The sequence below is a fragment of the Chlorocebus sabaeus genome, chromosome 27 (genome assembly GCF_047675955.1).
Source record: "Chlorocebus sabaeus isolate Y175 chromosome 27, mChlSab1.0.hap1, whole genome shotgun sequence".
NCBI classification, from domain to species: Eukaryota; Metazoa; Chordata; class Mammalia; order Primates; family Cercopithecidae; genus Chlorocebus; species Chlorocebus sabaeus.
The window spans coordinates 46,908,249-46,928,209 of NC_132930.1; the positions used below are offsets into that span (position 1 = coordinate 46,908,249).

A 19,961-nucleotide genomic window follows, 5' to 3' on the forward strand; every position below is an offset into this window, starting at 1 on the left:
CCAGCTGCCCTGGACACTGTGCCATAAGCACTTCATACCCAGTTGTCCCCAGACTGGGCTGTGAACTCGGCCAGGCCAGAGGCCCCTGTCTGGAATGGGACCAGGCATGCAAGAGATACCCAGTAACTGCTCATGCACTAATGCAGGGAATGAACCAGCTGTAGCTGCAGCGCCTTCTAGCTCTGCAGCAGCTCTGCCCTGGCCTGACCCAAGGCAGCAGAACTAGTGTGTGCGGTGTGGGCTCCCAGCCCAGACTGCACAGGTTTGGGTCCTGATCTGTTACTCGCTGTGCACCCTGGAGAAGTCACTCAGCGACATGCACCCTGGAAGACAGGACAACCAGCTCTTGGGGTTCCTGGGTACTGCTGCAGTCACCACTTGGACATCAGTGTGGGCACCCAGGAAGCTGGTAATCCCCTCCTTCTCAATCAAGCCCCAGCCACCAAGGCAAAGCTCACTGCTGCTTTATTGGAGGCAACAGCCCCTACTGGAGCCTGTGTCTTAGCGTTCCTCGGGGTCCCAGGGCCAGCCCCGGCCCCACCCAGCTGCCCTGGCCCTGCCAGGCTTCCAGCCCACTGCGGGGTGAGTGTGATGGGGGGACCACTGTTCTTGTCCTCAGAGCCCAGGCACAACTTGGTCCTGGGTTTCTGGGGTTGGGACAGGGCAAGTTAGTGTGGGGCAACAGAGTCCCCTCGTCCTCTGGAGCCTGGAGCCTGGTCCAGCCTTGGAACCCAGCCTGCTGGATGAGACTGGCTGGGTCCTACGAGATGTCCATCACAGAGGCCCTAGGCAAGCAGGGCCTTGCTCCTGCTCACCCTCCCACGTGGGCCCGTGTCCATCTGTGTGGCCTGGGGTCAGGGCCCCTGTGACTGCCTTGGCCTGGCAGCCACACGGGCAGGCATCACCTAGGCCCGGTGTAGCCGTAGGGGTGCCGCAGCAGCAGGCTCTGGTGGCTGGGCAGCACGTGGGTGTGGTAGTGCTCCACCATGCTGCCCACACTCACAAACAGGACCTCGCCCTCCAGGTAGAACTTAGAGTCCTGTGGGGAAAGAAAGGCGGAGCGTCAGCAGGGCCAGGCCACTCAGTGGCTCTAGGCCTCAGTCTCCCCATCTGTAACATAAGGCAGCAGCAGCAACAGCAGCATCGCCAGGCCCCTGGCTGTCGGTGGTGCCCCCAGGGTGGCCTCCGCATCGGGCCTGTGCTCTCCACGTTCCCACCTCACTTCCCCTCCGTCCCCCATGTCCAGGAGCCTGCACCCAGAGCACTGCAGACAAGGTAAGGAAATGAACCTAGGGACCGGGCCAGGCACAGTGGCCCATGCCTGTAATCCCAGCACAGTGGGAGGCCGCGGTGGGAGGATTGCTTGAGCCCCAGAATGTGAGACCAGCCTGAGAAAGACAGTGAGACCCCTGTCCCCGCGAAAAGAAAAAGACAAGACAACCCAGGGTCTAGGGCTGACCACCCAGCCCCACTAGGGTGAGTGGAGGACAAAGCTAGGCCAGGAGAGGAGGGAGGCTGAGCAGGAGGGGTGGGGGGTGAGGAATGATGGAGGGTAAGGGGAGGGCAGTGTCCCGGAGGTGGAGGACAAAGCTAGGCCAGGAGAGGAGGGAGGCTGAGCAGGAGCGGGGGAGGGTGGTATCCCAGAGGTGCCATTCTCAGTCTACCTGCTGCCTACACCCAATCAGGGAGATTCTGCTCTGCCTCTTGCCAGGCCATGCAGCCAGGGTCCCTGTCCCACTCGGAGCCCTCTCACCCCCTCACCCCTCTTACCCCCTCACCCCCTCCCCCCCTCACCCTCTCACCTCATCCTGCCACCCTCTCACCCTCACCCCCTCACCCTCTAAACTCACCCCCTCACCCCTTACCCCCTCTCACCCTCATCCCTCACCCCCTCACCCTCTCAAGTCACCCCCTCACCCTCTCACCTCACCCTCTCACCCTCACCTCACCCTCTCACCCCATCACCCCTTCATCCCCTCTCCCCCTCACCCTCTCACCCCCTTGCCCCCTCACCATCTCCCCTCTCACCCCTTCACCCTCTCACCCCCTCACCCTCTCCCTCTCATCCCCTTACCATCTCCCCTCTCACCCCCTCACCATCTCTCCCTCTCACCCCCTCACCCCCTCACCCTCTCCCTCTCACCCTCTCACCCCCTCACCATCTCTCCCTCTCACCCCCTCACCCCCTCACCCTCTCCCTCTCACCCTCTCACCCCCTCAACCTCTCACCCCTTCACCCACACACCCCCTCACCCTCTCACCCTCTCACCCCCTCACCCTCTCCCTCTCACCCTCTCTCCCTCTCACCCTCTCCCCCTCTCCCTCTCACCTTCTCACCCTCTCACCTTCTCACCCTCTCCCTCTCACTCTCTCACCCTCTCCCTCTCACCCTCTCCCTCTCACCCTCTCACCCTCTCCCTCTCACCCTCTCTCCCTCTCACCCTCTCCCTCTCACCCTCTCACCCTCTCCCTCTCACCTTCTCACCCTCTCACCTTCTCACCCTCTCCCTCTCACTCTCTCACCCTCTCCCTCTCACCTTCTCACCCTCTCACCCCCTCACCCTCTCCCTCTCACCCTCTCCCTCTCACCTTCTCACCCTCTCCCTCTCACCCTCTCACCTTCTCACCCTCTCACCCCCTCACCCTCTCCCTCTCTCTCCCTCTCACCCTCTCTCCCTCTCACCCTCTCCCTCTCACCCTCTCCCTCTCACCCTCTCCCTCTCACCCTCTTACCCTCTCTCCCTCTCACCCTCTCTCCCTCTCACCCCCTCACCCTCTCCCTCTCACCTTCTCCCTCTCACCTTCTCCCTCTCACCCTCTCACCCTCTCCCTCTCTCCCTCTCACCCTCTCACCCTCTCCGTCTCTCCCTCTCACCCTCTCACCCTCTCTCCCTCTCACCCTCTCCCTCTCACTTTCTCACCCTCTCACCCCCTCAGCCTCTCCCTCTCACCCTCTCTCCCTCTCACCCTCTCCCTCTCACCTTCTCACCCTCTCCCTCTCCCCCTCTCCCTCTCACCCTCTCACCCTCTCTCCCTCTCACCCTCTCCCTCTCACCTTCTCACCCTCTCCCTCTCCCCCTCTCCCTCTGACCCTCTCACCCTCTCCCTCTCCCCCTCTCCCTCTCACCCTCTCACCCTCTCACCCCCTCTCCCTCTCACCCTCTCACCCTCTCCCCCTCTCCCTCTCACCCTCTCACCCTCTCACCCTCTGCCTCTCACCTTCTCACCCTCTCACCCCCTCTCCCTCTCACCCTCTCACCCTCTCACCCTCTGCCTCTCACCTTCTCACCCTCTCACCCCCTCTCCCTCTCCCTCTCACCCTCTCTCCCTCTCCCTCTCACCCTCTCCCTCTCACCCTCTCACCCCCTCTCCCCCTCACCCTCTCACCCCCCTCCCCCTCACCCTCTCACCCCCTCTCCCCCTCACCCTCTTACCCCCTTACCATCTCCCCTCTCACCCCCTCACCCTCTCACTCCCTTACCATCTCCCCTCTCACCCCCTCACCATCTCACCCTCTCACCCTCTCCCTCTCACCTTCTCACCCTCTCACCCTCTCCCTCTCACCCCCTCACCCTCTCCCTCTCACCCTCTCTCCCTCTCACCCTCTCCCTCTCACCCCCTCACCCTCTCCCTCTCACCCTCTCCCTCTCACCTTCTCACCCTCTCACCCCCTCACCCTCTCACCCCCTCTCCCCCTCACCCTCTCACCCCCTTACCATCTCCCCTCTCACCCCCTCACCCTCTCACCCCCTTACCATCTCCCCTCTCACCCCCTCACCATCTCTCCCTCTCACCCCCTCACCCCCCTCCCTCTCCCCCTCTCACCCTCTCCCTCTCCCTCTCACCCTCTCACCCTCTCCCTCTCGCCCCCTCACCCTCTCACCCCCTCACCCTTTCACCCCCTCTCCCCCTCACCTTCTCACCCCCTCACCATCTCCCCTCTCACCCCCTCACCATGTCTCCGTCTCACCCCCTCACCCTCTCTCCCCCTCACCCTCTCACCCCCTCACCCTCTCACCCTTTCTCCCTCACCCTCTCACCCCCTCACCCCCTCTCCCTCACCCTCTCACCTTCTCACCCTCTCTCTCTCACCCTCTCACCCTCTCGCTCTCACCCTCTCCCCATCTCCCTCTCACCCTCACCCTCTCACCTTCTCAAAAATGCGATAGTTCCTCACTTTGTTGGAGGTTTCATCCCATACAACCAGGACCTACAGGAGGGAAGCAGGAGGCTGACGGCTCCCTGAGAAACAGCGGGACCAGCCTCGGGAGACTGTGGGCTGGGGATAGCGGGGCAGAACCATCAAGGCTGGGTCCTATGGCCCTCGGGGGGGTGGGGAGGGGCTCCAGACCACCTGCATAGATACGGACAGCAGGGACGACACTGGCAGCCCTCAGAGAGTCTCTGATGAGCAACAGCTCATAACCACCAAAAACCACTCCGACACACCCGGGAGAGCATGGCTCAGTGAGGTCACAGCTTCACGCTCCGAGGGACACGGGCAGACCGGGCGTTCCCACTGCCCCATGTGGCCTCCCCCACCCCGGAGCATGAGCCCTACCCCACCCGAGTCCTGGCCCCCACTGGGAGGTGGCCATCATCGCCCCCAATTTGCAGATGGAGATCTATTAGGGAATAGATTAGGGGGTGCTGCTGGGCAGAGAATTTAACTGAGACACCAAGTAAGAGTCCACAAGGGGAGTGGTCTAGGAACTGTGGAGTCCTGGGCCCGCCCACAGCCTGGGTGTGTGGAGAGCCAGAGAGGCCAACCGCATGGGGCCTTGGGGCATCTTCCCCTGGTGCCTACCTTCCCCGACTTGGTAGAGGAGTTTCGGATGCAGTAGAGTCCATCCTGGGGCTCTCCCCGGGGGCTTGTAGCCTTGAACAGCCTAAAATAAGACAGTCATATTGGCAGGTGAGCCCTTCTCGGGCAGCTTTCACAGGGACCTTCCCACCCCACTCCCAAGCCTGGCTTTCTGTCCTCTCGCTGTTGTATGTCTCAGGCGCTGAGTGTGTCGGGCTGCCGTGAAGCTGAGGGAAGCAGCCCAGCAGAGCCCTGGCCAGCCAGGGTGCCAGCTGGGCATGGGACATAGCAGGGGGGTCCACTCCTCTGGTTCCTTCTGCACGCAGGGCCATATACTTGTGCCAGCAACTCCCCAACACAGAAGCTAGTGAGAGGGACACAGCGGGGGACCCAGGGCATCCAGGGATTTGTGCTGACCTTTCCACTTCGCAGGATTCCGTGGTGTTGATGAAGACCGAGTTAGGCAGCGGCACCTGCAAGAGGCTGACGGCATCAGTGCCAATGTCAGAGTGATCCACCCGCACTACCACTCTCCAGACGGTGGCCACCCAGTGCCAGGATCTGGGGCTTTGCATGGTGCTGTGTCCCCCCTGGGCTCCCAGGTTCTTGGGGGGTCCTTGCTCAGGATGGTCTGTGAGGTGCCACCCTGGCCTATGGCTCTCCCACCACCTGTCCCTCTGCTGGCCACTGGGACCTGGGCCTGCTGCTCAGCCTTGCCTTCTCATAGTCCTCGTCCGAGTCATCCCCGCCAGCATCAGCCTGCGAGGGTTGCCGGGGCTTTTCAAAGGAGAAGCTCCTGAAGCTCTGCCCATCTGGAGGCGATCGCCTGGAGGGCGAGGCAGGGAGACGAAGGCAGGACCATTTCACTGTCAGACACGGGGCCAGCCACCCTCTGCTCCCCTCCCCACTCCCCTCTGTGTGTGGACGGCAAGCTGCCTGCTATGGCCCCTGTGACCACAAAAGGCCCAGGACAACAGAGATCCGGGTAGGGCTCGTGCTGACTGCCCTGGGGTAGCAGGAATCGCCTGACACCTGAGTCAAGGGTCAGGGCTGCCACGGATGCTGGTAAGGGGGGCCCAGAGGCCCAAGCTCAGTGTCATCGCACCGTCAACAAGTGCTCTGGATGCTCGTGGGGAGGAGAGGTCTGGCCATGGCCAAATCACAGCCCACTCAGAGCTGCAGGGGAGTGGATGATGTGAACCGGATGAACGCAATGTGACCCCGAGGGACGACCATGGCAGAAGCCTGCACACCTCCCTGTGTGGCTAGGCGGTCCCGCTCAGCAAAGCCTCCCAGGCTCTAGGGAGGATTAACGGGGCCATGCCAGCGTGGGCGGCCAGCCTGTGGGTGAGGCTGAGCCCTGGAACCGCTTTCCCCACAGTCATGGAAAACAGTGACTTCCGAACATCTGCACCTCTGTAGCCCTTGGTGAGCCAGAACCACGAGCGTGACAAGGGCTGCTCACAGGCACTTCCACGCAGGCAGCAGGCATCTCAGAGGTGTTCACAGAGCCCTGGGAGAAGGGCACTGTGGGCATTCAAGGGTGCGCGTGCGAACAGCACCCCCACGTGAAACCTGCCCCTTTGCCTGCCAAGCAAGGCAGGAAGCCCACCTGGGGTCCCAGATGCCTCTGACCACAGCCATTGGTGTGAGTAACTCTGTGGGAGGGGGACAAACTGGTCTCCTGGCACTTCCCAGAAATAAAGCAGAAAGCATGTCAGCCAGACGCGGTGACTCACGCCCGTGATTCCAGCACTTTGGGAGGCCGAGGCAGGCGGATCACTTGAGGCCAGGAGTTCAAGACCAACCTGCCAACATAGTGAAACCCCGGTCTCTACTGAAAATACAAAAATTAGCCGGGCGTGTTGGCAGGCGCCTGTAGTTCCAGCTACTCAGGAGGCCGAGGCAGGAGAATCACTTGAACCCGGGAGGCGGAGGTTGCAGTGAGCTGAGATCGTGCCACTGCACTCTAGCCTGGTTGCCGGAGTGAGACCCTGTCTCAAAAAGAAAAAAACCCAAAGCATTCCAGCAAGCTTCAGGGCTGGGTCATGGACATGCTTCACATTCCACCAAGGCAGACTGGAGGCATCAGGGAATCTTCCTACCCCTGCACCTGGTACCCCATCGTGAGCTAAGAGTGCCAGGGGAGCGGGGTGTGTACAGTGCCCATCAGAGGTCAGGCCAGGGTCTCTGTAGCTGGAGGCAGGGCTTGCAGCCGCAACACAAACTCACTGGAGGTGGGGAAGCTGTGGCTTCTCTGGCCTGGGCAGGACTGCGGGCCGTGCCGTGGCCTCAGGCACTGGCAGCTTTAGTGCAGGAGGCCGGGGAGCCACAGGGGGCACAAAGAGTCCGGGCATGGCTGCCTCCCTTGGGGGGTCCTCTTCAGCTATCTTCAGGAACTTGGGCTTGTTGGCTGGCACAGGTGGGGGCTCAGATGTGGGTGGTCCTCGGGGGGACAGGTGGAAGGACTTGAGTTTGTCACAGTTTCTGGAGGTGGCAGTGGCCATGATGGCAGCACTGGAAGTGGAGCAGGCCCCGTGGCCAGGGGTCCAGGGCTCCGGGCTAGGGCTGGCACTCTCCCGGAAGCAAGGGGGTTTCCGGAGGCCGGGCGTGGTGGGCATGGTGCCCAGAGGGGGGTCACTCATCCTTCGGGGGGTAGCAGGTACCCTGGGGCAAGGCTCAGCCCACCTCGGGCCCAATGGCTCCCTCTTGGAGTCCTCGGCAGCTGGGCCAACATCTGGGAGGCCGTGCTTAGGGGGTGGGGGTGGCAGCAGGGGACCGGGGCCCTTGGAGGTAAAGGAGTGGGCCCGGGGCATGTCGGAGAAGGCTGGCTTCCTGGGCGTGGGCACTGGGGGTGGTGGGTAAGCCGGTGGGTGCGTCAGGGCATCTGTAGAGCAAAGAGACCCAAATTGGACCCTGACAGAGACTGAGCCAACACTACTCTCTGCTGGCAGTGGTCAGCCGTGCCAACCAGGAGTGCAGCCCGTGGTAGACCCACGCCACAGCCTGCCCACGCCACAGCCTGCCCACCCCCGCAGCCTACCCACCCCCGCAGCCAGGCCAACCAGGAGTGCAGCCCGTGGTAGACCCACGCCACAGCCTACCCACCCCTGCAGCCCAGCATCCAGGACTCCCATCCTGCCTTCCCCAGGGTCCCAGACCACCCACCACCCCCAGCCCTCCCCATTCATCCTCCCTGTGGCAGCCTGTGGACGCTTCCTGAAGCCTAGAAGACACCTGAGGAGCCATCAGGTTCACAGAGGTGGAAGGAAGTGAAAGGAAGAGAAGTCAAGGAGGATCTCAGGGCTTGGCCAGAGCGAGAGGGAGGACGGAATTCCCAAGGACAGGGGATGGGAGCAGCTGGGAGGGAGGTAAAGGCCTGTGTTTGCTGAGAACATGTCCAGAAAGCTGTGAGATGCCAGGGGATGAGGGGTCAGGGAATGTGTGCAGAGTTCAGAGGTCCCAGCTGGACATGAGTCAGAGTCGGCAGCCTGCAGATGACCCAGGCTGTCACCCAGGGAATTCGGGAGAGGAATGAGGCCTGAGTCCCAGCCATCCCTCACGGGGCCAGCACAGCAAAGAGGGCCCTGGGAGCATGGGGCGCCTGGAGGACGGGCAGGCAAGGAATAGGGCGGGCGCCAGGCTGGTGTGGCTCAGGACTGAGCGCTGGAACTGGGAATGGGGAGGCCACAGGGATCCTGGACGAGAAATGTTTTGGGGAGAGGATGGAGGGGATCCAGAGGGAGGGCGAGCAGAGCAGTAGCATGCAGGAGCACTGGTGGCTCCCAGGCCCATCTCTAGCCTCACTGGGCCACAACTCAGGGCTGGGCAGATGGAGTCCAAGCTCGCAAAGGCTGGGCCAGCCAGGCTAAGACGGGAGGCAGGAGTGTGTGGGTGAGGGGATGGGCATGGTGAACACTGTGAGACGAGAGCTCTGCATGGAGGGAAACTGAGGCAAGCAGTCCACAGATCCTGGTGGCACTGGGGCCCCAGAGGGAAGGAGGGAGGGAGCGGCAGGAGAAGAGGGGCTGGATCTGGGAGCCTGAAGGTGGGAGGGGACGGGTGGCAGAGAGGACATGGGTCGGGGACTGGGGTCGGCAGAGGCCAGGTCAGTGAGGACAGGAGGCTGGAAAACAAGGAGGCAGGGGCGAACACAGGGAAGATGGAAAGATCAAGGATCAGCCCCAGACATGAGGAAATTGACAAGATGAGGGGGCTGGAGAGATAATGGGTAGGGAAGAAGGGAGGGAAGGGACAGAGGAAGACAGAGGCATGTCCTCCCCACCCAGCTCATGCTTCCGTCATCCACATGTGACCACCTGTATCAGTCTGTCTCCATGACTAGGCCATGTGCTGCAGGAGGTAGGTAGACACTGGGATGGGATGGGGTGTGGTGGGGCAAGGACCTGGTCTGCAGCAGTGTCCACACAAGCTGGCAGCCATGGGAACATGGACCTGCCCTGAGTCTGCGTGCTCCTCAACGTCCTTCCTTCCCCATGCTCATCCCCCAGCGCCGCCCTGGCTCCACCTGCCACTTATCACCACGTGCCTGTCCTTCCTCCTGGGAGGTGGGAGGAGGAAATAAGCAGAGCCGGCAGCGGGTACACCTCTTCTGCTCCAATCCTCATAATACTTGGGCCACCACAGGGAAACAGAAGCCACCCAGAGCGGTACCTGGGCCAACATCCCTAGCCTCGGAGGGGCTCTGCTCCTGGTCCCAGCCCCTGCTTCCCACGCACCCAGAGCTCCCCAGGCCCACCCGCCCCACCTACCCTCAAGCCTTCCGGGCTCCGGGGAGTCGGGCTCCATGTAGGAGTCATCCTCGTCGTCATGCTCATAGTCTGCATGGGAGGGGCGGGGGGTGAGCGCCAAACTGGCCCAGGCCCAGTCTCCGAGCAATGCTCCATGCCTGGGGCTGAGTCTAGGAGGCAAGGGGCGAGCACCCACTGGGAGGACTGTGAGTCCAGACCCTGCTGCTGAAGGCCAGAGCCCAGGGATGCCACTGCGCTCTGCCAAAGGGCCAGAGCAAGGAGCGCAGACGAACACACCTCCCTCTCCTCCACAGCGGCCTCCCTCTCCTCCACAGCGGCCTCCCTCTCCTCCACAGCGGCCTCCCTCTCCTCCACAGCGGCCTCCCTCTCCTCCACAGCGGCCTCCCTCTCCTCCACAGCGGCCTCCCTCTCCTCCACAGCGGCCTCCCTCTCCTCCACAGCGGCCTCCCTCTCCTCCACAGCGGCCTCCCTCTCCTCCACAGCGGTCTCCCTCTCCTCCACAGCGGCCTCCCTCTCCTCCACAGCGGTCTCCCTCTCCTCCACAGCGGCCTCCCTCTCCTCCACAGCGGCCAAGAGGAGGGCTGGGCCCCTCGCTGTCGGAGGCCGGGGGGGAGAGGCAGATGGGGAGTGGACGTGGAGAAATTCCTCACCTTCATTGTCTGTGGGGTATGGGGACAGGCTGATATCCACAGGCCGCTCGACTGCGCCGTAGAAGCTGTCTGTGTCTGAGCTGGAGTCACTGCAATGCAGGGTGGGTTGGGGCGGACGGTGAACACCAGGCCTGGGAGGTCTCTTGATGTTCACACAAAGGTACACACAGGCACACGCAGATACACAGACAGATACACAGATGCACTCACAGATATGCTGACAGACACGCACACACGGATAGGCTGACAGACACACAGATGCACACATGGATACACTGACAGACACACAGATGCACACGTGCACACACATGCACACGTAGACATGGAGCAACACGTGGACATGCACACTCACACAAACACGCAGACATGCACACAGAGCAACACGCAGACATGCACACACACACGGAGCAACACACAGACATGCACATACAGACATGAAGCAACACGTGGACATGCACACACAGAAACACGCGGACATGTGCACACACATGGCGCAACATGCAGACATGCACACACAGACACGGAGCAACACACGGACATGTGCACACAGACATGGAGCAACACACAGACATACACACAGACATGGAGCAACACGTGGACATGCACACACAGAGAAACACGCGGACATGTGCACACATATGGCACAACATGCAGACATGCACACACAGACACGGAGCAACACACGGACATGTGCACACAGACATGGAGCAACACACGGACATGCACACACAGAGCAACACGCGGACGTGCACACACAGACGCGGAGCAACACGTGGACATGCACACACAAAGCAACACGCAGACATGCATACACAAACATGGAGCAACACGCGGACATGCACACACAGTTACAAAGACAGACACGAGAACTGGAGGCTGTGGTGCCTCCTCTAGGCGCCCCTCCTGGCCCACAAGGATGGTCGCCCTGACTGTGCCCACCTCTCCACCTGCTCCTGCCTCAAGAAGGCTTGGGCGACTCTGAGCTGGGTCTGAGGCAGGACAGGCTGGACCAGGGGCCAGGAGCTCGGGGTCAGGCAGGGACCTGCAGGGCAGCCTTGGGTGTGCCCAGCCCTCCCTGGGCCTCCTGTCCCCACCAGTGAAAGGACAGGAAGGTTTGTTCCCTCCACACCGTCTCGGACCAGGCAGTCCCAATCCAGAGAGTAACTGCTGGGCACTGGGCCAGCTCACGGGGGAGGCTGCCAAGGCTCAGGGCATTGGGCCAGCTCACGGGGGAGGCTGCCAAGGCTCAGAATGCCCAGCAGCGACCCGCCGGGAGATTCATTCTGGTCTCACTCCGGGTGAGCCAGGGTGGGTGTAGGGGGCTGGGAACCCAAAGTGCCCAGCTGCTGCTGGTGGCGGATGTATAAACACACACGATCCCCTGACAGGAACTACCCATGGCAGCAACACGGAAACAGACGTGACAAGACAGGGCTGGAGGTAGACGGAAGCAGAGAGATGCATGCACACCCATACGCGCGGCCCGGCTGGCATCTCCCGGAAACTTTTAAGGAGAGAATTCTATGCCAAGCCCGGGGCTGGGAAGCGGACACCCGGGTCAGGCCCAGGCGCCCCAGGGGCCCTCACTGCCTGGCACGCCCCGGGCCCGGGCTCACCTGGTGTCCAGGGGCAGGTCTCTCTTTTCGTGGAAGTGGCCGATCTCCCTGCGCAGCAAGGCCATCCAGCTCTGCAGGTCAGCGGGGCTACGGTGGGCACGGTGCCACCAGGGTGGGCCCCACCACACCCCTCCACCATTGCTGCCCTGCCTGCTCTGCTGTGACTCCCAAGGTCAGGGGAGAAGACCCAGCTGGATACAGCATGGCTGTGTGGCTCCCCTCAGCCCACAGGGGCACCTCCCAGGACAGCACGTTCCTTGTGTGGGCGCTGGCACCAGGCTCTGAGCATGGGGATGGGCTAGGGGCGGCACCCACCCAGCTGCCTGTGTCCTGGCCACACCTCCTCCTTGCTCGGGGCTGAGAGGCCAGAGCCCCAGCACCAGCGAGCCCCGGAGGCGGGTCCAGCCTGGTGCCTGCAGGCCCACACCCCCAGTCACCTTGCGCTCGTCCTCGGAGGAGGCCGAGAAGAACCATGTGCGGTGCTTCTTGCTGATGTGGATGATCTTGAAGGGGAAAACGTTGTTGGACGTGGTCTCCTCGGCCGCCCGCATCACCCTGGGGGCACAGTGCCAGGGGTCACAGCCTGGTTCACAGCTGTAGGGATGGCCTTCCCACAGCCCCCACCCGTGAACGCATCTCGGCACCAGCACCACGCCCCAGCGGAAGCGGGCAGATCACGGTGGGCCCTGGCTGCTGATGCTCCCGGTACTGAGCTTCATGCCCAGGCAGGCATAAGGGGGCATGGAGGGGCGTGGAAGAGGGGTGCTGCGTGGGCTTCCTAGAAGCAGCAGTGCACAGGAGACAAGGACACACCCGCCTCGATGCCCACCAATGCCACTTTACATGGACGCCACCCTCCCACCTCTGGCCCCACTTGCCCAGGCCTGCTTGGCCTGCCTGGGGGCCCCCACAGGGCTCCGTGCCCCTGCGGCCCAGCAGCAGGCCTGCGTGCATTTCAGGGAATGACTCGTGGCTGCTCTGTGGCCCACTCACACAGCCAGAATGTGGGGTTTGCACCGAGATCACAAAGTGTATCATGTGGGGAGCCCTGCTGGTCAGGCACCGGGGCAGGTGCACTTACATGGCCCATAAGAGAGCCTGGCCAGAACCCCTCAGGCCAGCATTCCCTGATGGGCTAGACAATTCCCCGGGGCATGACTGCATCTGCCACTGGGCCCAGGATTCACGGCATGGCTGGCACATGCTAGAGGCCAGAAGGTACTGTGTCTGCCTGTGGAAAGGGAATGACTTTCCCCAGGGGACTCCAGAGCTCTGTGCCAGCCTGGGGACCTGGCACTGGGCTGGGTGCTCTGGCAAGGCTGCCCTACCAGGCCTGTGGCCAGGGTGCAGGCCAGGGCCTAGAGTCACTCCGAAGGCCCCAGTCCCGCTACCGACACCATGTGACCCTTGATTCCTCATAGGCAGGAGGGGCTGAGCCCTTAAGGGGTGCTAAGAGGCATAGATGAATGCTGTGGGGTGCAGGGCTCTGGCGGGGTAGCACCCAGAACCAGAGCTGGGTGCCAGCATTAACTCTCTGCGTGGGCCCCAGGCCATAGGCTGTGCCAATGCACTCCCCCACCCACCTGTCACCTGGCCACCACCCACCTGCCACCTGGCAACCGCCCACCTGTCACCTGGCCACCACCCACCTGCCACCTGGCCACCGCCCACCTGCCTGTTAGTGCAGAAGGCCCTCCAGGGCACCTCACGGCCCATCATTGGATAGAGCCCAGCCCAGGACATGTGTGAAGCTGGAAACTGATCCCAGCCTGGGAGGACCCTGAAGCAGGGGATCCTGGGGTCAGGCCTGAGTTTGGGACAGGGCGTGGGCTGGCTGGGGTCTGGGCTGCCTGGAAAGAGGCCATGGTAGGTGAAGGGGCAAGGCTGGCAGGGGGGAAGGATGCAGAAGTCACTGGGTGGTGACCAAGTGGAGACTCTGGAGAGCAGGCTGTCCAGGCCCCTGTGACCTGTGCACGAAGCCACAGGAAGATTCTGGCACACCCAAGGTCCTAGGCCTGGGGGCAGGACATATGGAGAGGGCGAGGCACCATGGAGGCTAGGCAGGGAGGGCAGGGGATGGGCACGAAGGCTGCTTCGGGAAAGCACTTTCCTTTAGGCCCAGCCAGGGCTCTGCTGGGAGGGACCCGCTGGCTGTGCGGGCCCGAGGTCAGCAGGCAGGTTGGGCACTTACCGGTTATAGCCACTCAGGGAGAAGGCACCCTGCGGGGAGGCGGAGGTGCTGCTCTTGAAGTAGTAGACGCAGCGTTTGTGGATGATGACAAAGCGCAGGGGCCCTGTGGGAGATGGCAAGGGCAGGAGGGTGAGCCTGGAGGGGTGGTTGCCAAGACCCCCTGTGAGGACCTTCCCCAGGGCAACTTGGGGCCAGGCCTCCTGCCTCCAAGCCTCGCCAAAGGGAAGAGCAGGGAGCAAGGTAGGCATGCTGCCCCCTCCCCAGGAGCCCAATCTGGGGCCAAATAAGGAAAAATGTGTGGGCACACTGGCTAGCCCGAGCGCCACTCGAAGGCAGGCCTGGCTGCCCACAAAGAAGGGGTAGATGTGGGAGGCTGTGTGGAGCCACCACGAGGAAAGGCAGAGCCAGGACCAGAGGCCCAGGGAGGCCACAGCTGACTTGCTAGGTGCTGCAGGGCTGCTGGAGGCTCCCTCTACATCAGAGCTGAAAGAGGGGGACTAAGGCTGGGTGCGGTGGCTCACATCTGTAATCCCAGCACTGTGGGAGGCCAAGGTGGGCAGATCACCTGAGGTCAGGAGTTTGAGACCACCCTGGCCAACATGGTGAAACGCCAGCTCTATTAAAAATAAAACATTAGCTGGGTGTGGTGGCGCATGCCTGTGATCCCAGCTACTCAGGAGGCTGAAGCAGGAGAATTGCCTGAACCCAGGGGTGAGAGGTTGCAGTGAGCCAAGATCACGCCACTGCACTCCAGCCTGGGTGACAGAGTGAGACTGTCTCTAAAAATAAAAGATGGGGTGAGCCTGAGCAACATGTGAAACCCTGTCTCTACAAAAAATACAAAACTTAGCCGGACATGGTGGCATGCATGTGCAGTTCCAGCTACTTGGGAGGCTGAAGTGGGAGGATCACTTGAGCCCAGGAGGTCGAGGCTGCAATGAGCTATGTTCGCACCACTGCACTGCAGTCTGGGTGACAGAGCGAGACATAAAAATAATAAACAGGCCAGGCACGGTGGCCCATGCCTGTAATTCCAGAACTTTCAGAGGCTGAGACGGAATCAGCCGAGGTCAGGAGTTCGAGACCAGGCTGACCAACATGGTGAAACCCAGTCTGTACTAAAAATATAAAAATTAGCTGGGCATGGTGGCACACACCTGTAATCCCAGCTACTCAGGAGGCTGAGGCAGAATCGCTGGTACCTTGGAGGTAGAGGTTACAGTGAGCTGAGATCACGTCACTGCACTCCAGCCTGGGCAACAGAGCCAGATTCCATCTCAAAAAAATAAATTAATTAAAAATAAAAATAGGCCGGGCGCGGTGGCTCAAGCCTGTAATCCCAGCACTTTGGGAGGCCGAGACGGGCGGATCACGAGGTCAGGAGATCAAGACCATCCTGGCTAACACAGTGAAACCCCGTCTCTACTAAAAAATACAAAAATCTAGCCGGGCGAGGTGGCGGGCGCCTGTAGTCCCAGCTACTCGGGAGGCTGAGGCAGGAGAATGGCCGGAACCCGGAAGGCGGAGCTTGCAGTGAGCTGAGATCCGGCCACTGCACTCCAGCCTGGGCGACAGAGCGAGACTCCGTCTCAAAAAATAAAAAAATAAAAAAATAAAATAAAATAAATAAAATAAAATAAAAATAAATTAAAAATAGGCTGGACGCGATGGCTCACACCTGTAATCCCAGCACTTTGGGAGGCCAAGGTGGGTGGATCGCTTGAGTTCAGCAGCTCCAGGCCAGCCTGAGCAACATAATGAAATTCCATCTCTACAAGAAACTTAGAAAAAATTAACAGGGCATAGTGGCATGCCTATAGTCCCAGCTGAGGGGACCACCTGAGCCTGGCAGGTTGAGGCTGCAGTGAGCCATGATCGTGCCACTACACTCCGGCCTGGACAACAGAGCAAGACCCTGTCTCAAAAAAACAAAGTAAAAGAGGGAGACTCAGGAGCCCAGAGAGTTTGCCAGTGAGGGCCACTGGTATGGGGCCACCCCTAGGTGGAAAGTTACACTGAAACCACCCCAGCTCCACTGCCCCAGCCCTGAGCTGCGCCTCCCAGGCTGGGTGACAAGCCAGTTACAGCTCCTCCAAGGAGGCTGTCTGTGCAAAGAGGAGAGTAGCTCAATCAGTGCCCTCAAAGGAACGAATCAGTCCAGCCTGGACATCTCAACCAGGTGGCCCGGCCAGGGAGCCCCTGGCAGAGAGTACTGCTACTGCAAAGGCACGCAGCACCTGCTGCTCAGGCCCTGATGCTCTTGGCCTTCAGTATCTCAGCATTTGGGCATCTCCTGAGCCTGAGGGCTGCTTCTTCCTCTCAGCCAGCTGTCCTGGGGGCCAGAGCCTGGGTCTTGTGCAGCTCCAGAGGTCCAGCACCCAGCCAGGACTTGACACATAGGTTCACTGTGGGCCAAATGACCAACTAACTCGCTGAACACTCACGGATTTGGTGAGGGCAGCACCAGAGGCCAGACCTACCTGGCCACCTGTGGTCCCTGGGTCCTGGCTGCAGGCTGCAGCTCCCCTTGCCAGCTGGCCAGCAGTGTGCACCACCCTGGACCCTGCTACAGTCCTGGGGCTAGGGAGGTCAACCTCTGGTTCTCCAGGGGTGCCAGCCACCAGAGAGGGAACGGGAAAATCCAGAGGGCCCACCACGTGAGGAAGCAGAGGCTCAGACAGGATGCTCACATACACGGCCAGCCCTGCCCCCACGCCCTCCCTCTGTGCTCCCTGCCACCCTGGAGACTCACATCTGAGCAGCTGCAGCTGGGTACCACCCTTCTTGTGCAGGTAGCCAGCCTTGGCCACGCCCCCAGGCATGGTTAGCAGGTTCTGGGCACCAATGGCTTTCATAGGGACAGGCCAATGCATCTCTTCAGCCGCCATGAAGCTGCAATAAAGAACAAAGGCACGAGGCTCAGCTACGGTCAGGCAGGAGATGGCTGAGCCAGGGCGCTCATGGGGACATTGCCAAGATCCAGGACACAGCATGGAGGGTGGGGCCATGACAGGCAAGGAAACCCCTTTTCTGAAGGCCTTGGGCTTCCAGGTGGGACCCCAAGGAGAGACAGATCCACCTGGTCCACTCAGTCAGCCCCTGGTCCACTCGGCCACACACCCAACCCCAGGATCCTGGGGAAAGCGCTACGTGCAGCCCTTTCTCTCCACTGGTTCATTCTGCACACAGCAACTGAGTGCAAGGCCCTGTGGGGGCTGGGTAGAGATGAAAGAACTCAGAAAACCCCAGCCCAGGTAAGTCAGACTTCAGGCCATAAGTACTTCAAGTCCCAGTGCCAGATGATCCTATAAGGAGCCTAGACAGGAAGAAGGCAAGTGAGTAGCCAAGAGCCCCCAGTTCCCAGGTCAAACCACCCGGACTCCCGTCCTGGGAGAACCCAAGACTCAGCTGCTGGAGGACAGAGTGGATACCCAGCCCAGCACACAGCACACTGTGGTCAGCAGTGGCCGTGACCACCATTTGGTGGGTTGGTTGCTATCCACCCCACCAGCCCAGGATATCACTGCCATTCCCTCTAAGCCTGAGCAAGGACCACACAGTCAGTGGAGGACCAGTGACTGCCTTAGGGCTAACCCAGGCCCACCAGACCCAACGTCATGCCCTGCCCCCTACTCCAGCCCCCCTTACTCATGCTCCAGCTGCTCTCCTTGAGATCCACCATGCTGTTTAATGCTTCCTCCTCTGCCTGAAATGACCTCCACCCCTTCCCATGCAGAGAACTTCTACTCATCCATCAAGACCCAGGTTGAGAGTCTCCTCTTCTGCTAGGCACCCTCACTGCCCACTTAAATCCAGCATCTTCCTCACCTCTGATCCCAGTGAACAGTACCCCCACCCTGCATTGTTTGGTCTGTGCCTGCCCTCATTCCATCCTGGGTAGGTCCCTCCTGGGGCCCCAGTGGAGTTGGATGGGAGCAGACCTGTGGCCAGTGTCCTGTTAAGCCCTTAATGGAGCAGCTAAGGTCAGACCCAGATGCCCAGTGGGGCTGGGACTGGTTCCACTACAGCTCCAACCCCAAAAAACACACATAAAGAAAACTAAACCAGGGCAACATAGAAAGACACCATCTCTAAAAAAAAAAAAAAAACAATTTTTTTTTAAATCAATCAGGCATGGTGGGGCACATCTGTAGTCCCAGCTGCTCTAGGAGGCTGAGGCAGGAGGATCACTGGAGCCCAGGAGTTTGAGGCTGCAGTGGTCTATGATCATACCACCACACTCCAGCCTGGGCAACAAAGCGAGACACTGTCTCTAGAAATAAATAAAACAGCCAGATACAGTGGCTCACGCCTGTAATCCCAGCACTTTGGGAGGCCAAGGCAGGCAGATCACTTGAGCTCAGGCGTTCAAGACCAGCCTGGGCAACATATAGAGACCACCATCTCTAAAAAATAATTAGCTGAGCTTGGTGGTGCACACCTATAGTCCCTGCAGGAGGCTAATCCAGGAGGATCTATAGAGCCAGGAGTTCCAGGAGGCAGTAAGCTATGATTGGCCACTGCTCTCCAGCCTGGGCAACAGAGCTGGAGCTAAAAATAAAAAATTAAAAACAAAATAAATAAAAAGAAAAGTACTCTCCGCTTTTAGCAAACCAGCACAAGTGCAAGAGGAAGTCTCCAAGGCATCAGGCTGTCTTTTGCCGGCCTCGGCCTGGGTCACCCGGCTGGACCCCACCAGCTCCTTCTGCACCCAAAGCCAGCCCCTCTGGGCGGGTCCCAGCCGCAGGGCCCCCAACCACAGGCCAAGGTTTGGAACAAAGGCGCCGCCACACCCCAGCGCTCGCTCTACCGCGCTCGGCCCGAGGGAGCTCCACGCAGTGGGGATGGAGGAGGAAGCCCCGTGCCCGGTCCGCCCGCGGAGAGCTGCCCGCAGACCGACAAGCCCCGTGCCGGCCTGAGCCCCCCACCCGCCAGCTGGGACAGTCCACGCCCGCCTTTGTTCCCCCAAGAAGCGCGTGGGCGACCAGCAGCGCCCGGGGCTCGCGGCCCGGGTCCAGGGGGTCGGGGTGCGGAGTCCAGACCCGGAAGCTAGAGGCCCGCGTCCCGGAGTCGGGGCCGGTGCTCGGTGCTCGGTACTCACGGCGTCCACGCGGCAGGCACGGCCGGCTTCCCCGGGGCTGTCCACGCCCGCCTCCCCTGCGAGCACCGGCACGGCCCCGGGCCGCGCCCCCCGGCCGCCGTCGCCTCATCCCCGGCGCCCGCCTCCCGCCGGCCCCAGCTCCGCGGCCGCGGCCCGGAGCCCGCCATGCCCGCCGCGCCCGCCGGCCCTGGCCCGGCAGCCGCCGGCTCCTCCCCTCTCGGCGGGGGACGGGGCGGGCAGGTGAGGATCCCGGGCCCGCCCCTCCCAGCACCGCCCCCTGCTGCGTCACCGTGCGCGGCCGCCCCCTGCAGGCCTCAGTTTCCCCACGCTGCAAGGAGGGTGGTGGGCGCTGGGGACAGGAGGCCCACATCTGTCGGTGCAGCCTGGAATCAAGAAGTCTTCGATGCAAACGAAGCCTCCTGCTCCACTCCCCCAGCACCTGCGAGTCCACACAGCTTGGTTGGAAATCCACGGCGGGCACGAGAGCCTCGGCTCTGAGGCCCTGCCCAGGTCCCATCTCGTCGTGCCCTTGTGACCAGCTCCCTCGGGAAAGTGGCCTCTGTAAAAGGGCACCTGCACGGAGGGCGGCAGCAGGGCAAGGGATCTGGCACGTGCCCCACCCTCACCTCAGCTTCCTTCGGGACTCCATGGGCCTTCAGCCCCAGATTCCCCAAGGAGCCAGGGGTCTGGTCCTTGGCACCTCCCACCTGCTTGCCCATACGCAGGCGCCTCACCCAGGAGAGTCCCCTGGGATGGCAAAAGGCCAGCAGAGGCCCTTGCTGGCCTCCCAGGCATCCTGCCTCCTCCATCTTCCACCTGCACACAGG

At 61.5% G+C, this 19,961-nt stretch overlaps 1 protein-coding gene across 10 annotated transcripts in view; it reads right to left on the minus strand.

Moving 5' to 3' along the window:
• Positions 1-443: 443 nt before the first annotated feature.
• The window catches only part of SH3BP2 (SH3 domain binding protein 2), a 43,815-nt gene continuing 24,297 nt past the window's right edge, over positions 444-19,961 (minus strand). For 9 of the 10 annotated variants that reach the window (XM_073012562.1, XM_037983186.2, XM_037983187.2 and 6 more), the window contains 12 exons: positions 16,786-16,925; positions 14,034-14,136; positions 12,280-12,397; positions 11,843-11,913; positions 10,227-10,315; positions 9,577-9,645; positions 7,037-7,691; positions 5,522-5,630; positions 5,222-5,277; positions 4,808-4,889; positions 4,151-4,210; positions 444-1,039 (listed from right to left, as the gene is read on the minus strand). In XM_073012562.1, coding sequence (XP_072868663.1) covers positions 902-1,039; positions 4,151-4,210; positions 4,808-4,889; positions 5,222-5,277; positions 5,522-5,630; positions 7,037-7,691; positions 9,577-9,645; positions 10,227-10,315; positions 11,843-11,913; positions 12,280-12,397; positions 14,034-14,136; positions 16,786-16,921 — 1,686 coding nt within the window. In that variant the 5' untranslated portion in view covers positions 16,922-16,925 and the 3' untranslated portion in view covers positions 444-901. Of the gene's footprint in view, positions 1,040-4,150; positions 4,211-4,807; positions 4,890-5,221; positions 5,278-5,521; positions 5,631-7,036; positions 7,692-9,576; positions 9,646-10,226; positions 10,316-11,842; positions 11,914-12,279; positions 12,398-14,033; positions 14,137-16,785; positions 16,926-19,134; positions 19,317-19,961 lie in introns of those variants that run through there. The other variant, XM_008018083.3, reaches the window with a different exon arrangement.